The 22,587-nt window shown below is 36.5% G+C and overlaps 1 protein-coding gene across 1 annotated transcript in view; it reads right to left on the bottom strand.

Moving 5' to 3' along the window:
• The window catches only part of kcnh8 (potassium voltage-gated channel, subfamily H (eag-related), member 8), a 56,673-nt gene that overhangs the window by 20,820 nt on the left and 13,266 nt on the right, over nt 1-22,587 (bottom strand). Inside the window, exons 2-6 of the mRNA XM_066714565.1 lie at nt 11,682-11,915; nt 3,700-3,831; nt 1,968-2,098; nt 441-675; nt 189-346 (exon numbers count right to left, since the gene is read on the bottom strand). Of these exons, the coding sequence (XP_066570662.1) occupies nt 189-346; nt 441-675; nt 1,968-2,098; nt 3,700-3,831; nt 11,682-11,915 (890 nt within the window). The remainder of the gene's footprint in view (nt 1-188; nt 347-440; nt 676-1,967; nt 2,099-3,699; nt 3,832-11,681; nt 11,916-22,587) is intronic.

Genomic DNA, 22,587 nt, shown 5'->3' with positions numbered 1-22,587 from the left:
AATGTTGACATTGTTGGTAAATTATTTAAAACAAGATTTGCATTTTATATGATTGAAACCTAAGGTTTTATCTTTATTCAAGTCTTCAGGGGGAATTCCTTTTAAAACATATTTTATAGACTCTACAATGTGAAGTAACAGCCCTCAATTACAGGAAACTATATATATAGTCAAAATAAAATACTCACCACGTTGACATTAAAAGCATAGAGGAGGTCAAAGGGGAGCGCAGCAATTAGATCAATGATGAACCACGTTGTGACATAGTGGATACAAATTAATCTTGCTTCAAAAATGACTTGCCCAGATTTGCTGACATATGTTGTACGGAAATTAAAAATGATATCTATTGAAAACAAACATAAAAAGACAGTTAGTACCATGCAGAATGCAAAGTCAATTTAATATTATGCATTAATGTATCAGAGGCCTATTATTACCTATTATAAAAAGAATTTCTACTGCAATATCACTGACAGTTGTGCTTCGTGTAAGATCGTCATCTCCGATAAAACACACATTGTAAGGTACAGTCACAGCAACATAAAACGTTGCAAGTAAAATTAGCCAGTCCCAGCCAGCTTTGAAGGTGCTGTAATGTAAAAGGATAAATTTGGATTTCTTGGCATCGGCAACTTTGTACTCTGGGAGTGCTGGTGGATCCCCAAATACATTCTGTTAAAACAAATAAAAAGTAAATAAGAAAGGATCACTTTTAATTAAGATGTCAAAATATTATTTTTGCAGTAAGTTAATGTCTCAGTGTAAAATAGCCTTGTACTGAGGAAACATTATTAGTATGATGTGTTTTAAGAAACATCATAGATTTAATCTTTGCATTTCATCATTAAAGTTTTTTTTACTGACACAGAACAGATGAAGGAATGGTAATAAAACAATAGGTCATGATTGCAACCCCGGTTATCTAAAAAAGAGAATGCTACCCAAAGGGGATGTGAGTTTGAGCAATACTATGGGGAACTCATAAATCATTATCTTTCAGATCGAGAATACTACCCAAAGGGGGATGGGATACTGTGTGCACAAGCTTTCGCAAAGGAGACCAGCAGCAAAGCTTAAGGGTAATTTAATATTAATAAGAATATCAAAAGCTTTTTCCTCACAAGTTCGGCGGGAGTCCCAGGTGAATGGCTTAAAGAGGTAGGATGTCTATGTGCTGTACTAGTTAAAGTAGGCAGAGGGAGTGACAGCACACAACAGTCTATAGACAGTTTTGTTAGAAAAATTGTTCATGAGTTCAATGTCCCATCCCCCTTTGGGTAGTATTCTCGGCTTGAAAGATACAGTAACTAATGTTCTTGCTTTCTTGAAGCATTTGGTAGATCCCTAGAGACCAATAAAGCTTTGTGTTTCTTTCCCCTTGTTTCCCTTCTTTGAAAATAATTACATGATATGAAAAAAAAACACACACAAAGCCCCTTTGCAATAAAAACTTCTAGAGACCTTTTTAAATGGAAATGAATGGGGTTAAGTATAAAATGCATTACTTCTTAATAACAGCAGCTTGCAATAGGAAGTGGGCTGTGTGAAAATTAGCTTTGTACGGTGGGTGTCATGGCAGTTTTGTAGATTATTACCTTTATGACATGTTTGCAGAGCTTAAACAATGTGGAACCTGGGTGAACCACAACAACAAAGCTATCAGTGCATTTTTAAATATGTTAATTTAACAGCTCTATCAATGTTTTCTTATGTCTTTTGTTTTTATACTCCATACAAAATGATTTATAACAACACACATTTAAATATCTTAAATCCTCCACTAGAAAGTAAGTTATGTTATTCCATCTACCGCATAATTGCTCTTAGCAGTTTGCTTCCTCATACAGGATATTTACAGAGCGTGGCCATTGTTGTGAAAATGTTGATTGTGTAATAATCCTGGTACTTTTAACACCTCTCTGCTGTTTTACATTGCAGACAACTCACAGATGTTATGAACCTACTTTATTGATTTTAATTTTGTTCTTCTTTTCTCTGCTATGCAGATGTCCTGAGATCTGATACAGTACAGTTCGACTGCGGATCCGTGCTGAGCTGAAATGGGACCCAGTTTTCACCCGTCCTTTGTGCTTCTCTGTTCAACAAACAGAAGTTTTGATTAGAAAATGATACACCTGCTTAAAAACACACACAAAAGAAACAAAGCACACAAAAAGCAAGGCTGATGTGTCTGTGATGCTTTCATCTTGATAGCTGCACAATCGATTTCTTTATGTGATACTATACTGCACAAATGACATATATCTGTAAAAAAGGCTGTTGGGATTTAAAAAGCGAATTCAGGTAATCTGGATTCTCCTAGTGATAACAATAGTTCATACCAACAGATTTGCATGCAGCCCTTAGTATTTATTCAAAGCCTACAGATTTTTTTAATGAAGGTAAGAACCAAAAATAAAATCTCAATGAATGTTATTTATCTGTTCCTCTCCACAGTCTGACCTTGTGGCCAGTATTCCATACATTATTAATGCAGAAGAATCTGGGCCAAGGAGCCGATCACACACAGAAACCATCTATAAAACTCAGAGATGCCGGGGAGAGAACAGAAGCACACGGTTTATTTTTGGCACATAATGAATTTCCCTTCAACTAATATCCTGTGAGGTCAGTCATGAGAAGCTGTGCTAGGTGTATCCTCTTATGGGGAACCGAGCTTGATAATTATCTCACTGTAACAAATTTGCTTACTCCACAAGACAACCACTTTCTAGAAAAAACATTAGAAATAGGCAACAGCAAATTTAGTTGGAAAATGTCTCCAAACACTGTATAGCCTTATATTACATTATTTGTACATATTGTACACTTGTATCCAACTATATAATATAAGGATACATTTGTCTTTAAGTTTGGGAAAAAACATTAAGATGGTTGTAAAGTCTAAGAATTTTGTATTTGAAGATATAAATACTATACAAAATGTCAGCATGCAGACAATTGTTTGAAGTCTTTCAAGAGCATTCATACCCCCATCTATTTTGATGACAGCTTGCTATTTCTGACTCATGGGTCTGCAAGTACCTGCAGCAGACAGTTCAATATTCTGACAGCAGCAAAAGGTAATATATATTTTCTGTGTGTATTACAATTCTCTGTAAAATACCATTAAAATGAAGAACATCATCCTAATGTCCCTGCTCTCTTAAGCCTTTGCAATGTCACCATGGCGTACATAATGCATACATACAATTTTATCTTCTCTATACATTTCTATGCAGAGGATTTACTTCAAGAATATGTTACAATATTGTATCTGTTATCATTCACTCAGCCCTGTATACTTTTTCCAACTGCAATATGATAAGAGTAAGTTTGTGGTTCATGACGTACACAAAGCATGACTTTTTGTGTTTTTAAGTTTATTGTATAGCTATCCTTATTTGTCCACTAGACAGCAAAAACAAAAAATAAAAACAGTGGAACCTAGTGTACCGAATCCTAGCAAATAATTAGTAACTTCCATACCATACATAGTCCAACAATGTCTGCAGTAAACCATTAATTTATTTTTGTATTGCTTCAAGCATTATTTATAGCTCCTCATTAGTGCCATGTTTTAAAAGCAGCCTAAACTGCAGAGAATGCGATTGTGGCGAGAAGACTTCAAGAAAATCTGACTCCTACTCATTGCTGTAAATGAGCCTTGTTATGTAATAGAATGTGTATACTAACCTTCCCTTTTATCGTCATGAGCAATTTTAACTTTTGTGTCTGTGATGTCCTTAAAAGAGGCCAAGAATAGGACCACATCTCCTTTTTCATTTTTTATAGGAACTATGTCCAATAGGCACCAAAATAAATGACCTGTTAGAATTAGAAGAAGTAGAAAAAAAAAGCAAATACTGTTAGTTAAGAAGGGGAGAAATTGTTACACAGAGTCACAAAACAGCGATGACTGAAAGACTTATACTGTCATTCCAGATGTCAGAGGTCAGGGAATCACAGATGTTCAGCTCAAACCAATCTCCTCACATCATCAGTCAAAGCTGTGTATCATGTCTTTTTCTCCAGTCTGGAGACTTTCATTTAAGGATGATTCCTTAATGAAACTACATGCTCTTTCATTCACATTTACCCACTGCCTGCCTCCATCATTTCTATTTTTTTAATCTGTGGCTTGCAATCAAATTTGTGCGTGCAATCCATTTCTGTTTTCCACTGGTACCTCCACTTTACAGTACAGGGCACATGTAAAGCATGTTTAGATTATTTTCATTTGAAAGAAATGTCAAGAGATATTTTGAACTTGGACTTTTTTCACATTTTGTTGTGTCAGTGCTTCAGAGTTTCATGCATTTAAATGAGGATTTTTTTCCACTTATCTACACACCATACTCCACACTCTTATGGGGAAAAATGTTTTATTATGTATATATATATATATATATATATATACACTCACCTAAAGGATTATTAGGAACACCATACTAATACTGTGTTTGACCCCCTTTCTCCTTCAGAACTGCCTTAATTCTACGTGGCATTGATTCAACAAGGTGCTGAAAGCATTCTTTAGAAATGTTGGCCCATATTGATAGGATAGCATCTTGCAGTTGATGGAGATTTGTGGGGTGCACATCCAGGGCACGAAGCTCCCGTTCCACCACATCCCAAAGATGCTGTATTGGGTTGAGATCTGGTGACTGTGGGGGCCAGTTTAGTACAGTGAACTCATTGTCGTGTTCAAGAAACCAATTTGAAATGATTCGACCTTTGTGACATGGTGCATTATCCTGCTGGAAGTAGCCATCAGAGGATGGGTACATGGTGGTCATAAAGGGATGGACATGGTCAGAAACAATGCTCAGGTAGGCCGTGGCATTTAAACGATGCCCAATTGGCACTAAGGGGCCTAAAGTGTGCCAAGAAAACATCCCCCACACCATTACACCACCACCACCAGCCTGCACAGTGGTAACAAGGCATGATGGATCCATGTTCTCATTCTGTTTACGCCAAATTCTGACTCTACCATCTGAATGTCTCAACAGAAATCGAGACTCATCAGACCAGGCAACATTTTTCCAGTCTTCAACTGTCCAATTTTGGTGAGCTTGTGCAAATTGTAGCCTCTTTTTCCTATTTGTAGTGGAGATGAGTGGTACCCGGTGGGGTCTTCTGCTGTTGTAGCCCATCCACCTCAAGGTTGTACGTGTTGTGGCTTCACAAATGCTTTGCTGCATACCTCGGTTGTAACGAGTGGTTATTTCAGTCAAAGTTGCTCTTCCATCAGCTTGAATCAGTCGGCCCATTCTCCTCTGACCTCTAGCATCAACAAGGCATTTTCGCCCCCACAGGACTGCCGCATACTGGATGTTTTTCCCTTTTCACACCATTCTTTGTAAACCCTAGAAATGGTTGTGCGTGAAAATCCCAGTAACTGAGCAGATTGTGAAATACTCAGACCGGCCCGTCTGGCACCAACAACCATGCCACGCTCAAAATTGCTTAAATCACCTTTCTTTCCCATTCAGACATTCAGTTTGGAGTTCAGGAGATTGTCTTGACCAGGACCACACCCCTAAATGCATTGAAGCAACTGTCATGTGATTGGTTGGTTAGATAATTGCATTAATGAGAAATTGAACAGGTGTTCCTAATAATCCTTTAGGTGAGTGTATATATATATATATATATATATATATATTCAAAATACAAAACTAAAATATAATAATTGGATATATTAAATTCTCCACCCCCTTGAGTTAATAATTAATGGAAGCAACTTTGGCAGCAGTTACAGCTGTGAGTCTGTTGGGATCGGTCTCTACCAACATTGCACACTTACATTTAGCAATATTTGATAATTCTTCATTATAAAACTGATCAAACTCTGTCAAGTTCCTTGGGGAGCATTGATGGACAGCAAAATTTGAGTTTTGCAACACTTTTTTGATTGGATTTAGGTCAGAGCTCTGACTGGGCCACTCAGGGACATTTACTTTTTTTGTTCCTTTTTGTACCTTGTTGTTCCTCCAGTGTAGTTTTGGTTGTGTGCTTCGGGTCTTTGTCAGACTGAAAGGTGAACTTCCATCCCACTTTCAAATTCTTGCAGAGGGTAGCAGGTTTTCACTCAAGGACTTTTCTGTACTTTGCTTTATTCATTTTCCTTTCTATCCTGACAAGTGCCCCAGTCCCAGGTGATGAGAAATATTCCAATAACATGATGCTGCACCAGCATGCTTCACAGTAGAGATAGTTGTTTTTGAGAGATGCACTGTGTTGGGTTTGTGCCAAACATAAAGCTTAGAATTTAGGCCCAAAAGTTCAATTTTAGTTTTGTCAGAACCCAAAACCTTTTGCCACATGCGTACAGATTTTTTTGTTTGTTTGTTTTTTTGCATATTTCAAATGGGTCGATGGGTCGAATGGCCTCCTCTCTTTGTAAACTTTCTTAAATGGGATTCGAGGTGGGGTTTCTTGAATATCAAAGAGGCCAGATTTGTGGAGTACAATTGGAGCAGTCTTGGCCATAAAAGCCTGTAGCTCTTTCAAAGGTAGCCTCTCTGATCAATCTCCTTCTTGCTCAGTCATCCAGTTTGGATCTAGGCAGGGTCTTGGTGGTGCCATACACCTTCCACTTCTTAGTTATTGTCTTGACCATGCTTTTGTATACCCATCCCCTCATCTGTGCCTTTCAACAGTTTTGTCCTAGAGTTCTTCTGAAATCTCCTAGGTGCTCATGATTGAGTCATTGCTTTGAAATGCACTACTCAGCAGGGAGAACCTACAGGAATGGATTAATTTATCCTGAAATAATGTGAATCATTAAATGTGACACAGGTGAAAGCCAAGTAACTTGGTATGTGATATTGTAGGTGATTGCTTTAACTGAGCTAATTTAGGATTGCTATTACAAGGAGGGTGGATACTTATCCACCCAAGCTATTTCAGTTTTTATTTTAAATATATTTTCTATACTTTTCTATAATATTTGTTTCACTGGGAAGTTGTGGGGTAGAATGTGTAGATAAATTAATTCCAGGCTAGATATACACACACACATACATATATTGTAGCATTTGGGGTGGCAAACTAAATTTAGTAGTTAATTAAAAATGATAAAAAGCAACAGGATAACGTTTTTTTGATGCAAAAGGCAACTGTTGATCTCCATCCATAAACACCCCGGCTGGCGTACATATATATATATATATATATATATATATATATAGAGAGAGAGAGAGAGAGAGAGAGAGGGAGTATTGTAATAAACAAGAAGAAACAAAGCCAAGGACAACTTCATTGTTTCAGTTGAACCTCTTTAGTCCAGAGCATTTACAGTTCTGTGAAAGCGAATGTGACATTTGGAAATTCCTGCATGGTGTACTTACAGATATTCAGTGACTGTAATGGATGCATTTCAGGTAATAAGATATCCAGATACACATGGAAAAACTAGCAATTGCTACCGGAGATGTCTTGTCTTTAAATTAATGTATTATGTTCCACTTAAAATTCCCTCTGGCTCCTGAATGTACACTTTACTAAAACAAAGCAGTTCATGTTTCACAGTGAAACGAAAGGGTATATTGGAGTCATCATACTGCTGGCTGCTCTTATTACAAATCATACATTCTATGGGTAATATATACCCATACAAATACATATATTCCTTGTAAATGTGGTTTAATCTTCACTTTTGTTGCCAATATAGCATTTAACTGTTACCTGAACCTTGCTCCATTTTACATCATTTACATTATACAGGTACAATTATTCTAGTTAATGCTACTGCATAACAACTAGTAGTATATATGTCTCAATTACATGCTTTCCACTTGATGTTTAGGTACTGTGTAGTATGCATTTAAGGTTACTCAGTAGAATGCTAATCTTAAACCTATAACCCTAGTGTGAGCCGGGAATTGTACTGCAAAATGTAGCTAGGATTAGGGTTATGATGAGATTACTCTGTAGTGTGAGATTTACTTTTCTACTAAGCATAACAAGATAGCATGAGTGAAGGACTGTGTTTGGCTTGATATTTTGGTGTAAATTACAAATAGAGATTTCAGCCATTAGCCCTGATCCCATACGGAATGAATCCATATTGTTCATTTGGCAAATTTGGCACAGTTTTTGTATATTTAAAATATATTTTAGTCCGTAATCCTGTTGAAAATATATTGCACAAATTAACTTCACCATATATTTTCAACCTATACATAAATACAGTGAGGGAAAAAAGTATTTGATCCCCTGCTGATTTTGTATGTTTGCCCACTGTCAAAGAAATGATCAGTCTATAATTTTAATGGTAGATGTATTTTAACAGTGAGAGACAGAATAACAACAAGAAAAACCACAAAAACGCATTTCCAAAAAGTTATAAATTGATTTGCATGTTAATGAGGGAAATAAGTATTTGACCCCTTCCACTTAGTACTTGGTGGCAAAACCCTTGTTGGCAATCACAAAGGTCAGACGTTTCTTGTAGTTGGCCACCAGGTTTGCACACATCTCAGGAGGGATTTTGTCCCACTCCTCTTTGCAAATCCTCTCCAAGTCATTAAGGTTTCGAGGCTGACGTTTGGCAACTCGAACCTTCAGCTCCCTCCACAGATTTTCTATGGGATTAAGGTCTGGAGACTGGCTAGGCCACTCCAGGACCTTAATGTGCTTCTTCTTGAGCCACTCCTTTGTTGCCTTGGCTGTGTGTTTTGGGTCATTGTCATGCTGGAATACCCATCCACGACCCATTTTCAATGCCCTGGCTGAGGGAAGGAGGTTCTCACCCAAGATTTGAGGGTACATGGCCCCGTCCATCGTCCCTTTGATGCGGTGCAGTTGTCCTGTCCCCTTAGCAGAAAAACACCCCCAAAGCATAATGTTTCCACCTCCATGTTTGACGGTGGGGATGGTGTTCTTGGGGTCATTCCTCCTCCTCCAAACACGGCGAGTTGAGTTGATGCCAAAAAGCTCGATTTTGGTCTCATCTGACCACAACACTTTCACCCAGTTCTCCTCTGAATCATTCAGATGTTCATTGGCAAACTTCAGACGGGCCTGTACATGTGCTTTCTTGAGCAGGGGGGCCTTGCGGGCATTGCAGGATTTCAGTCCTTCATGGCGTAGTGTGTTACCAATTGTTTTCTGGGTGACTATGGTCCCAGCTGCCTTGAGATCATTAACAAGATCCTCCCGTGTAGTTCTCGGCTGATTGCTCACCGTTCTCATGATCATTGAAACTCCACGAGGTGAGATCTCATGGAGCCCCAGACCGAGGGAGACTGACAGTTATTTTGTGTTTCTTCCATTTGCGAATAATCACACCAACTGTTGTCACCTTCTCACCAAGCTGCTTGGCGATGGTCTTGTAGCCCATTCCAGCCTTGTGTAGGTCTACAATCTTGTCCCTGACATGCTTGGACAGCTCTTTGGTCTTGGCCATGGTGGAGAGTTTGGAATCTGATTGATTGATTGCTTCTGTGGACAGGTGTCTTTTATACAGGTAACGAGCTGAGATTAGGAGCACTCCCTTTAAGAGAGTGCTCCTAATCTCAGCTCGTTACCTGTATAAAAAACACCTGGAAGCCAGAAATCTTGCTGATTGATAGGGGATCAAATACTTATTTCCCTCATTAACATGCAAATCAACGTATAACTTTTTTGAAATGCGTTTTTCTGGATTTTTTTGTTGTTCTTCTGTCTCTCACTGTTAAAATACACCTACCATTAAAATTATAGACTGATCATTTCTTTGTCAGTGGGCAAACGTACAAAATCAACAGGGGATCAAATACTTTTTTCCCTCACTGTATATGGATTACAGACTAAATACATTTATAAGAATACATTCCATATGTTTCAAATACGATTTGAAAATGGACTCAATTTTGGAAAATGATAAATATAAGGATCATATATCGCGACCATATAAAAAAAATATATATATAGGGTCAGTAAGGGATAATTGGCCTATAGGCAGAACCATAGCTACCTCTAGCCAACACCATCATTCAATGCTATGCCCAATCAATCACCCGTGAAAGTGATGACCAGTGCCATGTCATCGTGCCCAAAATCATGAGCACCCAGCAAGTCATACTCCATACATACTGTTTTAAAAATATAATATAACATGATTATATGAAGAAAAAGATACATAATGTCTACCTACAAACCCTTCTAAATCAAAGAGGAACTCACATTTGTATTTAAATAAATAAATCAATATACTATTTAATATATAAAAAATATCAGACAATGTATTCTATTTTAGAAATTTCTTAAAATGTAATACCCACATTTTTGGAATTGTAATTTACTCGTATTTATTGTTTTTAACCTTCATAATTTCAACTAAATTGTTTAATTGACAATTTGGAATGCTGCCAGTCTATGATGAAGACCTGCTGTGATGTTTTAAAAATACTGTGTTATTTGGCACATTGTTTGATACCAGCTTAACCTCCTTAATATTGAAGAAAAAAAATAGCAATGTTGTAGAGACTTGCAAGATCAACTACTTTGTTACAGTAAGAATTCCATACTTCTTTGATGGAAATATTACTACTACTACTACTACTACTATTATTACTACTACTACTACTACTACTACTACTACTACTACTACTACTACTAATAATAATAATAATAATAATAATAATAATAATAATAATAATAATAATAATAATAATAAACAAATGGCCCTCTTTGAGTTCACTAAAATTATTATATGCACAGATGCTATATGATTGTAACAGCTCTCGAGTGTTATGTCTCGAGTGTTTATTCTGTATTTAATCGGAGTGCATTTTGAGTAATGTGAATGAAAATAGAAACACTTAAAATGGAGACATTAGTCTCCAGTCTGGCCTGATGCAATTGTAACTCTGAGGTTACAAGCAGGTTGTGGGAATATAAATCCCTTCAAATCAATCGTTTTTAAGATAAAAGTTCCAGTTGATAGCTTGAATGGGAACATAAAGCTTAATGATTGATCTTATAATAATACTATCTATGATCTATAGATTACATTTTTTTTTTACATATGTATTGATGCAGTCAGGACAAACAAGCAGATTTAGATGCTAATACAGCATGTGTGTTAACTTAGTGATTGCAAAAGTGAGTTTCTGATGACTGACATGGATTATATTTTTATTTGGTTCTTCAAATGTTATCACATATCTGGAAAACAGAAAAGAAACAGGCGTATTTGGACTTACCACTATTGACCATAAATGTACAGTAGAATGTGTGAACAGATTTCCTAAAACTAATTAATGGTAATTGGAAATGAAAGTTTGAAAGTGCTTTAGACATATTCCCCAAAGCCTCACTCATCCAGATGACTGATGACTGAAATAATTAAATTGATGGTATCTGGAGAAAAGATAAATGGCAACATTAATTCTTCAGCTGACATAAAGTTAATGAAGACTTGTTGAGTTTAACAGTATTTGTTCTGATATCTATAGACGAATAATCCATCAATGATTACCAGATGGGAAACTTGATTATTCTTATTTGATTATTCTAATTTACATTATCTTGATGAACCACCGCATTCAAGATTTTATTGTATGTTTTATCTCCAAGGAGAAACAGTGGTTAAATTGAAGTTTTAATTAACAGTTTACAAAATAGCAGTTTGTGTGCTTCATGATGTGGCACACATCTGTATACCTGTAAGGGATTCAACTCACCATTCTTTTTATAAAACATGATTTCCCCCTTGAATTCCTTCTTTTCCTCTAAGGTCTTGTCAATGCGAAGGATTATCGGCTCATTTGTCTCTGTGCCATACAAAAACTTACAGCTGCAGCTCTTTTGCATGACTTCCGTCCGCACAAAGCCAGTCAGTTCACAGAATCCATCGGAGCAGTAAACGATTGGGAATCCCTTTGACACCTGAGCGTTCGCAAGAATGAAGTTACTGTCTGAAAGGGAACAAGGACAGAAAGTGAATATCAGAACATCATTGCAGAACTTGCTGTAAGGGAGTAGTTGAGTGGAGGTAAAGAGTATAATGAATCAGACATCACATACAGATGGGAAGTTATTTCAAGGCCTTGACTTTTTGCTTCCCCCACAAACTATTTAAAAAACACCACTTCACAACATGAGCATATTGGATAATATAAAATAACACTAGGAAACAACTTGTAAGTAGTTTTTCTTCTTCTAAATCCACTAGAAGATAACTAGAAGCAGGTAAGCCAAAGATACCCCACACCACCCCAGCATCTTGAAAAAGAATGCAAAAAGCCATGGGGGAATCACAATTTCTGTCAGGTAGGATTTAAACCTGCAACCTCCAGGCAATAGAACATAATCTTCTCTCGGAATGAAGGCTTGTACCAAACGAGCCAATAAGGAGCCCCTAGGCACAAAATCTAATTGAGCATATACCTCAGGTTTAAATATGAGTTTATTGTATTTCTGGAAATGGAAAAGTAACAGGAACCATCCAAGTAAAGTAATAGTTTCTGTTCCTATATCTATATCATTGCATCAAATGTTTCCTCTGAAATAGTTATTGTGTTTTCTAAAGATGTTTTGCTTTTTATCAGTGATTCTCCCCAGTTCTGATAAGCTTGGACAACCTCTAGTTGGAATTTAAGCTTGAGTGTGTTCACATGCAGAAACATAGGTTTATCGTTGTTTGAAGTACTAGACAAGACAAAGTGCTAAGAGTATTATCAGTTTACATTGAAATGTGTATGAAGATCAATTGCAGTGAAATATGAGAAGAAATACTGATGGCAACTGTCACAATGTGAAAATTGCCAGTCTGTGTGCTCAGCTACATTAAAAAAAGAAAGAAATACCCAGCCTTATATTATTACTGTATCAGTGACAGAGAATTCATAGTAAGTCAGCAAATACCTCATACCATTTATTTTTTAATCAAAAGCCCATAGCTTACAGTGTTCCAGAGTAGAGGAGCCAACAGTCAAATTTATTTCACTTTGCCTCAAGGACATGTTGTAAACCTAAACATTAACCTTGGAAGTATTCATAGTATGTTGGTGTTGTAGCAGTTATTTGTTCTGGATCTTTTTAATAAATAAACTTTTTAAATTAAACTTTTACAGTTGTAGCCTCATTGGCAAAATACTAGGAAAACATAAAATGTGTGTTTTTTTATAGAAATGCTTCAACAGCTGGTTTCGTTATGGTCGTAACTTTACAAATTATCATTTGCAGATATCTCTAAATCATTTAAAGATATCTGCAAATCATTTAGAGATATCTGCAAATCATTTAGAGAGATCTTCAAATGACATCCTGTATGTAGCCCAAGATTATCAGTTCCTGTTAACTTGTCCATTCATTTCTATGTAACTGAATAAGGAAACAGGAAGTGATAATCTCAGCCAAAATACAGGAAATCATTTGAAGATATCTCTAAATGATTTGCAGATATCTTTAAGTGATTTAGAGATATCTGCAAATCATTTAGAAATATCTCTAAATGATTATTTGGCTTGCCATACATTAGAGACTTCAGGTTAAAACATTATTTACACAAATACATTCAGAAGATGTCGACACACACACACACACACACACACACACACACATATATATATATATATATATATATATATACACATATATTGTGATGCCGTAGTGGGTGGCATCTCCCTGGACCCCGGAGGAGGAAAAATACCAAGGGGAACACCTGACCCACTTTTCCCTCCATGGCTGGTTGAGGAGAGGAAGGAGGAAAGCCTGGTAGTAGGAGCGAGCAAGCAATTGTGGAAGGAAGGAAGGAAGGAAGGAAGGAGTAGGATTGGAATAAACCATGATGGATTGTATTTATGGACTTTTACTGCAGCTTGGATTATGGATTTACACTGATTGCTGGGTGTGTTTGTGTTATGTTAGTTACTTGTGAAGAGAGGGACCTGTGTCAGTGTTTAGTTAGGCTCAAGAGGAGCTAGGGTTTTGTTCATGTTTTTGTATGTCTTTGGGTTTGTTCAACTGTAAAAGCACGTCTTTTCACCGTACCCTGCCTCTGTGTTTCCTGAGCCCGGACGCTGTGTCCAACCCCACACTGAGCCACTGTATATACACAGCTCTGGAAACAATTAAGAGACCACTGCAAAATGATCAGTTTCCTGGTTTTACTATTTATAGGTATGTGTTTGGGTAAAATTAACATTTTTGTTTTATTCTATAAACTACTTACAACATTTCTCCCAAATTACAAATACAAATATTGTCATTTAGAGCATTTATTTGCAGAAAATGACAACTGGTCAAAATAACAAAAAAGATGCAGTGTTGTCAGACATCAAATAATGCAAATAAAATAAGTTCATATTATTTTTTAAACAACACAATACTAATGTTTCTCTTAGGAACAGTTCAGAAATAAATATTTGGTGGAATAACCCTGATTTTCAATCACAGCTTTCATGTGTCTTGGCATGCTCTCCACCAGTCTTTCACATTGATGTTGGGTGACTTTATGCCACTCCTGGAGCAAACATTCAAGCAGCTCGGCTTTGTTTGATGGCTTGTGACCATCCATCTTCCTCTTGATCACATTCCAGAGGTTTTCAATGGGGTTCAGGTCTGGAGATTGGGTTGGCCATGACAGGGTCTTGATCTGGTGGTCCTCCAACCACACCTTGATTGACCTGGCTGTGTGGCATGGAGCATCGTCCTGCTGGAAAAAAAACAATCCTCAGAGATGGGGAACATTGTCAGACCAGAAGGAAGCAAGTTTTCTTCCAGGACAACCTTGTACATGGCTTGATTCATGTGTCCTTCACAAAGACAAATCTGCCCGATTCCAGCCTTGCTGAAGCACCCCCAGATCATCACCGATCCTCCACCAAATGTCACAGTGGGTGCGAGACACTGTGGCTTGTAGGCCTCTCCAGATCTCTGTCTCACCATTAGACTACCAGGTGTTGGGCAAACCTGAAAATTGGACTCATCAGAGAAGATGACCTTACTCCAGTCCAGGTCCAAATACATTCAGGTCTAATCCTTATGGTCTTTTGCAAACCTCAGTCTGGCACTTCTTTGCTTCTCATTGATGAAGGGCTTTTTTCTAGCTTTGCATGACTTCAGCCCTGCCCCTAGGAGCCTGTTTTGAAACGTCCTCGCTGTGCACTTCACCCCAGCTGTCGTTTGCCATTGTTTTTGTAGGTCACTTGATGCCATGCTACAGTTGTTGAGTGACATTCGAATGAGTTGGCGGTCATCCCGGTCAGTGGAGAATTGTTTTCGCCCTCTGCCATTCTGTAGCTTTGTTGTCCACAATGTCTGCCGCTTGATCTTGTTCTGATGAACAGCTGTCTTTGAATTTTAAAGGATGGAAACAACCCAACTGAAAGACCTGAGGTCTTGTCAAATTTAAATACAATAAATGACATATCAGCTCTGCATAAATATTCAAATGTATATGAATATGTATATATATTTCCTTGAATGGAATATATAAAATGTTGTTGTACAGTTCTGTCTGTCTGTCTCTCTCCCCCTGCAAACCCAATTTTCTGGTTCCACGTATCAAATACATGGAACAACTCTTCCCTCCCCCTGCACAGCCACTTTTCTCTTTGTCTGGTTCCACGTGCAAAACACGTCGAACCACTCTCTCCCCCACAGTCCTTTGCGCATCCCAGAATGCTTTGCGGAAGAAACGGCGACATCACCCCCTACACTCCAAAGAAGGAAGAAGAAGTAGAGAAGCAGAGGGCTGAGCCAATCCACATGCACATCCGGGACACTGACCTCATCTGATTGGACATTATTCAACTTTTGTTTACTAGTGTATAAAATGTAAAACCCGGAAGAGATCTGTAAGAAAGCTGTTTGAACACGAGTTCACTCTGGTTTTCTTCCAGGCCGGCCTGATTAAAAGACTTCTTTACCATTTGCTCCTGCGCTTCCGTTTTCGTCAATTTAAGAGGGTTTCTTCACCAACGCTCACTGTATCCCTCTGCCAGTAAAGCCAGAATTGAACCCTTCTTTTCCTCACTCAAAACTTTCCATTTCAACTCTTTTGTTATTTTTTGATTACTACTACTACTAGCACTGTTTTTGCCATCCAGCTGGTCCTATTCAAGAGGATAGTGATGACCACAGCAGTGGTTTTTATACTTTTCCTCGTTAAATAAGATTTGGTTCAGGTGATCAACTAATCAGTAGCTCATTCAGTAGAATGAGGTGTGTCTGTGTTGGAATTCAACAGACACTGCAACGGAATGGCTGCCATACATGTAGAGATGAAAAAAATGGCAGTGGTCTCATTTTTTCCAGAGCTGTATATGGCTACAAAACACACAGGGCATCACAGAGTGCAAACCAATTACAGTATGTGCTGCATATAACCCATAGATGGCTGGGTGGCTTAATTTGTCATTGTGGGTAGCCTTCTGTTTTTATTTTTCTGTCATTGTATTCAACTTTCACACTTTGGGACTACAATTCCCACACCACCTTCTCCTCATTTTCTGTCCCTCACTGGACCTCCTGACAATTATCTCAAAGATTAAGGTCTAGACCACTTAAAAACTGTCCAACCCGCAGATCGCAGAGTACAAATTGTTAGAAGCCACTTTCTACTATTTATAAATCTGTTATAAAGCATGATATGGTACAATGTAATTTGCGATTCATGGGTGGGTCAAAGTTTTTATTTAGTCTAGCTCTTATCTCTTTCCTCTTGTGCATAATTCTCCATTCCAGACACTTTTGTTTATGTTGTTTTCAAAACTCTCTATTGCAGTGTTTACTATCAACGTAAATGTTTTTTAGACAGAAGATAGTTTTTAATGTGATATTATCAGATACATTGTATGATATTGTTCTAATCGTAATTACCAAGGCTTAATTTTCTTAAGACAAGGTGTAGTTTTGTGTTTTTTTTTTTACCCTATAATTAAAATATCAAACTTTGGGAAAAAAACACATTCATTACAAGTTAATTATTGATCACAAAGGAACTCCTCAGTGGCCTCTTGCTCAGTTAGCTTATCTCTTCTTCTGTCCATACAATGTTTCCTCCATTCACAGGTAGAGAATGTATTAAATATAGTGAGATGAATGCTGAAAATGGCTATTAAATAACCTCTGTCCCATAAGTTATGCAGTAAGACATTAGTGTTATGTTTCTTTTGTTTTCAAAGGTGGGAACAGTAAGCTTTTTCTGTAGGTAATAGACACAGTGATCAACAGAGAACTTTCCCTCAGGGATTATTTTAACATGGTTATTAAAAACAGGAAATTAACAGAAAATCTCAACTCCAGTTCAGAGTTGGAATATATTAAATAAGCCTCAAAGAAAACTTTGAATACAAATAATGCACAACACACAATCTAGTGTAGCTTCCTCGTTTCAGCATAGAAAATAATTTACAATTTCGGGGGGACCATAAGGAAGGTCATGAACTGCTACTTCAGTTAATTGTTAATCCCACACTCATTCTTGTTCACAAATGTCTGTTACAATAAAACTGTACTAAACCTCTTACTGATTATGACTTTAAAAAATGTTGCTCTGATTTGTTCTGAATTTGCATTTAACACAAATAAGGGCACAAAACTCACAAAATACCTCAATTGAAACAGTATTTTAAAATGCCCCTTCTCAGAATAATTCTACATGAACGAAACCCCAAAGAAGAAGCCATTTATATTGGGAGGATTTTTAGCTAATTAGTTTCTGAAAAACACAAATGATTATTCTCGTGGGGCAAATACCTAATTCACAAGATGTTTCACTCCACAGGACAAAACTGAGATCCCATGGAGTTCACACATCATTAGCATAATCTTATCCCTTTTTAAATTTAAATATTTTTCAAGGGGCTGTGCAGATGCAAAATCAGTTACGACAGTGAAACATGTCGTGGGGAGAGGATGCAAATATTCAACCGAAATGCTGCCACGCCTTTCAGCTACAGAAATACATCTTAAAAAAAACAATATGCCTTTGTAAGCTGGGGATAGAGGGTAGGGGGTAACTAAATGATCTACAACCATCCAAAGAAAGTTTTAAAGCTATAATCCTTTAAGAAAACATCCACAAAAGCTTTGCTGTAGGTTTCCTGACAGATATTTTAGGAGTTATTTTGAGCGTATTTGAGATGAGAGTCTGTTAATGACATGGATATTTCATTGGAGAATCAGGCCATTTCAACTGTCCAGTTAAATATCCCCATCTCATTTCACTGTCCGAAAATTGCTACGAATGCTCCAGTCTCCCTGATTCTGGTATACACTGGTGAGTGCGTTGCCTGCCTGTCACATTCAATTGATATAAAGTTCAGTTCCATGTGGCCAGCATCATTACAAAAGCCTGTCAAAATGAACATGGTAAACAGATGAGGCAGACCTGCCAAATGTGTGTACACAGAATGGAGAGTTTTCCCTGAGGATAACCCTAAGCAAAGGAGCAATTATTTTAATGGTCCTCCATTGCTGGATCATGACTGGCATCATTCATCTCATTCAGGGAACACAGTGTTGTTTACAGCTGTATTGTCAGGTTAACAATGTCCTTAGTTGTCAGGGGATAGTAATTAAAAGAAAAAAAAGTAGTTGTATGAGTGTGTGTGTGTGTGTATATATGTGCACATAAAGCAGTATACATTCTGCCTTATAAAACCAGTAAATGATAAACAAGCAAAGAACAGATTATTATGGAGAGCAGAGTCACTAACGCTTTTGTGTTGTTTTACATTTTGTATTATGATTATCTGTGTTTCTTCTCACCACACAGTTAAACGAAACAACACTTGATAGATGCATTTCTCGATCAGTCTAAAAGCATCATATGTATATTAACACTGAACTACAATTACAAATTAGTTTCTGAAATAAAAACATCTATCGTCCCTCATTCAGTTGCTAATTGACTACGTTTTTAGTTAAATGAATTACCTGTGAGATCAGTTCAAACAAAACTCTAATGTATATTTAAATAAGAATAATATGTGCTATACTATGGATTGAACCTGGAGGTATACCCTTTAATATGATCAATCAATGGAAACAATTGGCTGAACAAAGAAACACAGTTCGTGATCAATCCATCCTCCTAGGACAAACACACTTATGTTTGAGCAAAGGTTGCACTTGAGAAGAACCATTTTCCATATAAAATGTGACTTTGGTTTTAAAATGACATTCAAGGTAATGATTTGATGATACATTATCTTGATTCTCTAATATCTTTTCTTGTGAGCTGAATGTGTTAGTGGTTTACCATTGAGCTGTAACAGGGCAGTTTTTATTAATATACATTTTGTATTTCCTCCTTGTGTCAGAAAAGCTGTAGTGTACTGCATAAGGTTAAATGTATGGAACTGGTCTTCATGATCTATTTCAGCATGCTGAAGGATAAGAAAATCCCAAACCCTTTGTCTATATAAAACTCTTTGATAAGGGATGACTCAGGAGTCAGTTGCACTCTGTTTGAAGTCCTGTTGATGCTCTACAAACGTATTTGTAGAAGAAAACAAACCCAAGACTCCCACTGACATTCTCTTAGATAGACATACAGAGTGATGTTGGTGAGATGGAGATTTCTCAATCAGCTGTAACTTGATGTTAAGTGAAGGCATGCAAAAAAGCAAGTTCCATGATTTTCCAGGACATAATAAACAATATTTAAACTCTTTAAAGGTATAGGAATTAGTGTTACCTTTAATTTCTCTGACCTTAATGTACTATGGTGTTGTTTCCTTTCCTCTGTAGAAATGTTACTATTACATAGGGGGTGGTGGGGAGGGGGCGGGGGACGAATCAGTAATTAGGCTTTTTACAATTTTAATGAAGGGTCCTGGGAATGTTAAAAAAATGACAGAAAAAGGTAGTACCTTTCAGCTGATTTTGACTGATGACAGTACACTCTAAAAAGCCCTACACTTCAAAGGGAAATCAAAGGGATACCATTTTACTTTTGTGATGGAAAGGTCTATTTTATTTCTGCATGGCTGTCCTTCTTGTTTTCACTGAAACAAATCATATTTTTCATCTGATCTGAGAGAGGGGTAGACCTATTTCTCCCCTCCCACCTCCCTCCTCCCCTGATTAAATCAGCTAAATAATCTCTGTAATGACGCACCCACCGACCTGAAAAAAATAAACAAATAAAATAAGAAAATGAAACAAAACAAAAACACTTTTGCACAAAACGAGTTGGCATTACTGTATTTACCAAGAGGCATGGACATTTTTATAAGAGTTTTGTAACAAAAACAAGTCCTGATCATGATGATAACTTAAAAAAAATGCCTAGGGACAATTCTATACTTCATTAGTCAAATTATGTATTTATTAGGCTTCTACAAGATATTAATTTCTCATTCAGATTACATTAGAGACTTTATGTATTAATGTATCTTGTCTGGATCTGGATATGTATAACTAAAGCACACATTTTAAAATTGCAGCAACTGTGCTTAGATGGATTCCTTTGGTTTAGTGTGCTTTAGGACCTAAAGAAAAATAAACAATAATTCATATTAAATATATTTAGTCCCAGCTTTACCAGTGCTTTTTAATATATTTCAGCTTTTCATGATTATGAAATTGTTGCAACATTATGAAAACAGACGATTTATCACTTTTTTAAATGTTTAGCTGCAGTGGAAATTTAAATAATACATTTGCTTTGTATGAAATACAATGTTATAAATGTTATAAAAAAATAATTCTCATTAAGAAGGTCAATATGTACTTCCCTTGTGATAAACTTAAGCCTGTAATTATATAATAATTAAATTGTCATATTCAATTTGGTGTTAATGTTTCTTTTAGCTTGGAGAAATGAAGTAAATTATCAAATTTCAATGTAGTAGGGAAATAGCAAATAAGGATATTTTCAAGACAGATCAAAGGCTTATATATTTTTGTGAGGGTGAGGTAAAAACAAGATTAATTGCTGTTGCTAATGCTAAAATTTCATCATTTACTGAAGATCTTTGTTTTCAATGTGTAAGAGGGCAAAGGTTAAACTATAATAATACTGTGTTCATCCCCACTAGAACAATGCTCTCTTCTAAGATGTTAGTGATAAACAATATAGAGGTAGTAATGGAATTCATGAAGCTCATATTGCAGGTGGTATTTATTGACTGAAGTGAATAGAAATTAGATCATGTAACATCTTCCTATGGAGTAAAAGATATTGAACAAAGTCTGAGTCTTTACCCTAACAGATAAGCAGTGATGGGTGGTTTTGCAAATACACTCTCTATTGTGTTTTGATGACTTGATAGTGTGGTGACAATATTGTCTTCTTGTCTCCAAGGTATGATTTAGATTGCAGAGGTTTACTGGGATGCGTAACAATTTTGTTCTTTACTTGGTGTACAGACAGGAGATAAACATAACCATGAATAAATGTGATGCAAAACTGGAGATGAACACATTAATCTTCCTTGAAATGGTAGTAATAAAGAACATTTAAAAAGTGCACAAACTGCATCTAGTTTCAACAAAATAAATCTTGATCATGTCACCATCTATAACTTTTTTGTTTTTAAAACAAAAACACATTTAGGATGACAAAGGTTTATCTAATATTAGCTGTCATACATCCTTGGTACTTCTCTATCTTCAGGTTACAATGACCATTAATCTTGTTTGGACTAGCTCAAACTAAATTGTATTAGTTTAAAGTGAATACTACAGCTAGTACGTTACATATAAAATACACTCTATTGACATGAAATTCATTATGTTGATTTTGCATTACTATTTTAAGAACAACAACACATTACCACATTCTGAATAGGTTATTACAAATGTTCTGTCATAAAAGCTACATTGAGTAAAACAGAAAAAAACTTGGTATTCAATTAGGAGATTTCCCATATTGGAACACTCCAAAAATATTAAACTACAGTTTCAGTACATCCCCAGTTTCAGAATGTGTGTAAACTGGGACAAGAGCATGGAAGAATACTTTGTGTGTGTGTGTTTTATTTTTTGTTCTTATATTGTGAGTTGCCCTGTGTGCTACTCTGTAGCAAAGCTCAAAATCCATTTGCCTCACATGTGAAGACATTTATAGAGATCTCCATTTGAAAGCTGTATTAGGGGATCTGAACAAAGTGACTGAGAATCCATTGCTGAACACATACAACCACTTGCCAAGGAAATGTGTAAAGCTTACCTTACTGAAGAGAATAATACTAGTAAGATGCTTTGAATGCTCAGATATACCAATAAAAAAACCTGCAATACAGGGGCAAAAATACAATAGAACTGCTTCTTGTACAATGTAAATGATTAACTATTTAGTAATAAAAAAATAAAAAAACACTTCCAAGAAAAGTAAACAAACCTAAAAGTAATTTCACCAGTCTGCTTTATTATGTATTGTAACTATTTATGTCTTCCCATACAGAACTATATCCTCCATCTGCCGACTTGGTAGGGTAGCATTTATTTCACCTTTTCCCATGGTGATCAATTTAATCCCATCCCAAGTGTAAACTAAAGGCTTCCCTCAGACTGAACTAGATTTTTATGACAAGGTTCTTGAATGCCTTTTACCTTCTAGCAACAGAAAAAACATAGATTTTTGTATAATTGTCCTTTCGCCTCCAAATAAGACTAAAGTCATATCTATCA

Source organism: Amia ocellicauda, chromosome 10 (genome assembly GCF_036373705.1).
Source record: "Amia ocellicauda isolate fAmiCal2 chromosome 10, fAmiCal2.hap1, whole genome shotgun sequence".
Lineage (NCBI taxonomy): Eukaryota > Metazoa > Chordata > Actinopteri > Amiiformes > Amiidae > Amia > Amia ocellicauda.
The sequence above is the reverse complement of the archived record's forward strand: the minus strand, read 5'-3'. Positions and strand labels throughout refer to the sequence as shown.